This window comes from Gadus chalcogrammus, chromosome 22 (genome assembly GCF_026213295.1).
Source record: "Gadus chalcogrammus isolate NIFS_2021 chromosome 22, NIFS_Gcha_1.0, whole genome shotgun sequence".
Classification (NCBI taxonomy): Eukaryota; Metazoa; Chordata; class Actinopteri; order Gadiformes; family Gadidae; genus Gadus; species Gadus chalcogrammus.
In genome coordinates this window covers 17,999,373-18,002,041 of record NC_079433.1, presented here as the reverse complement: position 1 = coordinate 18,002,041, position 2,669 = coordinate 17,999,373, and the positions used below count along the sequence as shown (strand labels likewise).

The following is a 2,669-nucleotide window of genomic DNA, read 5'->3' as shown; positions in this document are numbered from 1 at the left end:
TGGCAACGGGGGAACATTCATAATTCATAAAAAATGTGTGTGTGTAAGTTTATGTTTGTGTGTGTGCAAGTGTGTGTGTGTGTGTGTGTGTGTGTGTGTGGAGGGGGGGTGTTGAAGACTAAAATGAATCGGGTCGTTTCTGTGTGCAGGAGGCTGGGCTGGATTTGAGCCTATAATTATTGGAGTCATACGTTACGTCAGGAGGGTCTATTTCAGGACTGATATTCAACATACCGACGAGCTGGTCCTGACCGAGGCAGGTCAGAAGAAGGAAACGTACAAAAATAAACTGAATGTGCTTTTTAATATATATCTATATATATATTATATATATATAAATCACATGTCTTATTGCAACTTCAACTTCAGCAAAAAACGTGTTTCAAAGAAGAAATTGTTTAGCATAAAAAAAAGCGTATTTCATTTTTTGCTAAAGCGTGATCCCTTGTATATCCATGCCTTTTAAAGGGTTTCTTCTGAGCCAATGGCTACACCTCAAAGTGTCCTCATTATTTTTTTCACGTGAGACAACATGGGTTTAGACCTCTTGTGGAGAGATGTCACTCCAAACGTAATGCCCATTAACATTATCCACCTCGACCCAACGATGACAAATAGTTCTGAAAGAAAAGTGTTTCATCTAAAAGTTTTTGAAGTTGGAGACACAATTCTCTGTCTTATTTCCAAGCTAGCAGTTATCACTTCTAAGGCAAACAAAGGGAGGCAGGTGTTGTCTTTGAGAACCACGCAGCCTTCGTTTTGTTGTCTAAAGGAAATCGATTCTGTGTTCTTTATAAATTATATTCAAGTAGTTTTCCCTCAAGGCTTTGAAATCGTTAACTACCTGGGCCGGCGTCATTTTAGCTGTGGGCCTTCGACGGACTAAATCTGTTGCAATGTCTCCTCCCGTTTTTTTTCAAATACAAAGGATGTTTCTAGGGCCAAATTCAATCTATTTCAAAGCGTAATTAAAAGCGTAATTTGCATAGAAATTAGGAAAATGTGAATTGCAGGTTGAAGACGCCTCGGTCAAGGACACTCTACCACCCACTGACGTCTGAATACTAAATTATTCAGACGAGCTACAAACTTCTTATTCTACAAACACATGTCAAGTTTGGTGCAGTGAGCACATCACAGTCGCACTATGAAGGATGCTTTGTGATCGCAGGTGACTCCATGATAACTGCTTTCTGAGTGTCCAATGGAGTCCCATTTCTTCCATAGAGGCGGTAGCAGCTCATTGCCAAGGTTTAGTCGACCTCAGGCCCACACACGCCGGTGCCCAGTTCCGAGCCGCCATCAAAGCCCAAAAATCCTGCCAAACAAAAACAAAGATGATGAATCTGGACTTCAGTTTGACGTGCCACCAAAGCAGGTCCACTTTGAAAAGCTCCTGCTACCGGCCCTCCGGGCCCCCCCCCCCAAACTTATGGCTTTGACCCCGCCGGGCACTGCGCCAGTCAGAGACCCAGCGACCGGACCCCGAAGGAAGACCCCACCAAAGGCCCTCTCCCGGAGGTCCCGGGCCCTAGGTCTGCGCGGACCTCCTGATCTCGGCCGCCCGCTGCGAGGCGATGATGGCGGCGGTGGACTTGCGGCGCTGCGCGGCGGCGGCGGCGGCGATGGCGGCCTCGGCGGCGCCCTGGTAGCTGTCGGTCTCCTGGGAGTCCTCGCTGTGCGACTTGGTGCTGTCCAGGTGCGAGTCGGGCTTCTGCCTCAGCGCCCGCTGCTGCTCCTCCTTCAGCTCCAGGTAGGAGCGCGAGAAGGTGTGGAAGATGGAGGTGACGGGGAAGGCCATGATGAGGATGCCGCTCAGGATGCTGCTGAGCGCCACCACCTGGCCCGGGATGGAGCGCGGCACCATGTCCCCGTAGCCCACCGTCGTCATGGAGATGACCGCCCACCAGTAGCTGCCCGGGATGCTGGTGAACTCTTGCTTGGCGCCCAGCTCGCTCTCGGCCAGGAACACCAGCGGCGAGAAGAGCGCCATGGCCACGCAGAGGAAGAGCAGCAGCAGGCCGAACTCGCGCGTGCAGCGCCGCACCGTGAGCCCCAGCGTCTGCAGGCCCAGCGAGTGGCGCGCCAGACGCATGACGTAGAAGATGCGCAGGGCGCGCAGCACGCGCAGCACCAGCCCCACCTTCTCCAGGTAGTTGTTGCCCGAGCCGCCGGGCCGGCCCCCCACCGACAGCGAGTCCACGATGAGCGTGATGTAGTAGGGCAGGATGGCCACCACGTCGATGATGTTGAGCGGCGTGCACAGGAAGGCGCACTTGCTGGGCGTCTGGATGAAGCGCAGCAGGAACTCCAGGGAGAACCAGGCCACGCATACCGTCTCCAGCACAAAGATGTTGTAGCAGCGCTGGGAGCACTCGCCCTGCAGGGGGGAGGGGGGGGGGGGAGACAGAGGAACACGTCACGGTTGGGTTGCGGCACAGGAGGGCAGGAGATTCAGCTCCGTCCTTCACATCCTCCCAAGATCTGACGCGGGACAAGAAAGCAACACGGCATCGTGGTCTCTGTAGAAAGTATTGTGTAAGACGGATAAGAGGCCGCTACTTCAATGATTTGATTAATATATTCTTGCGTGTTTCACACGTTGTCTACATTTGCTCGGTGGGTTTCAGAATCTCTGTAACAGAGCAGTTATCACTTCTTCACTCACG

General features: G+C 52.3%; 1 protein-coding gene across 1 annotated transcript in view; it reads right to left on the bottom strand.

The window, feature by feature from the left end:
* Window positions 1-301: 301 nt before the first annotated feature.
* The window catches only part of kcng2 (potassium voltage-gated channel, subfamily G, member 2), a 25,417-nt gene continuing 23,049 nt past the window's right edge, over window positions 302-2,669 (bottom strand). The window contains 1 exon segment of the mRNA XM_056582296.1: window positions 302-2,380. Coding sequence (XP_056438271.1) covers window positions 1,532-2,380 — 849 coding nt within the window. The 3' untranslated portion in view covers window positions 302-1,531.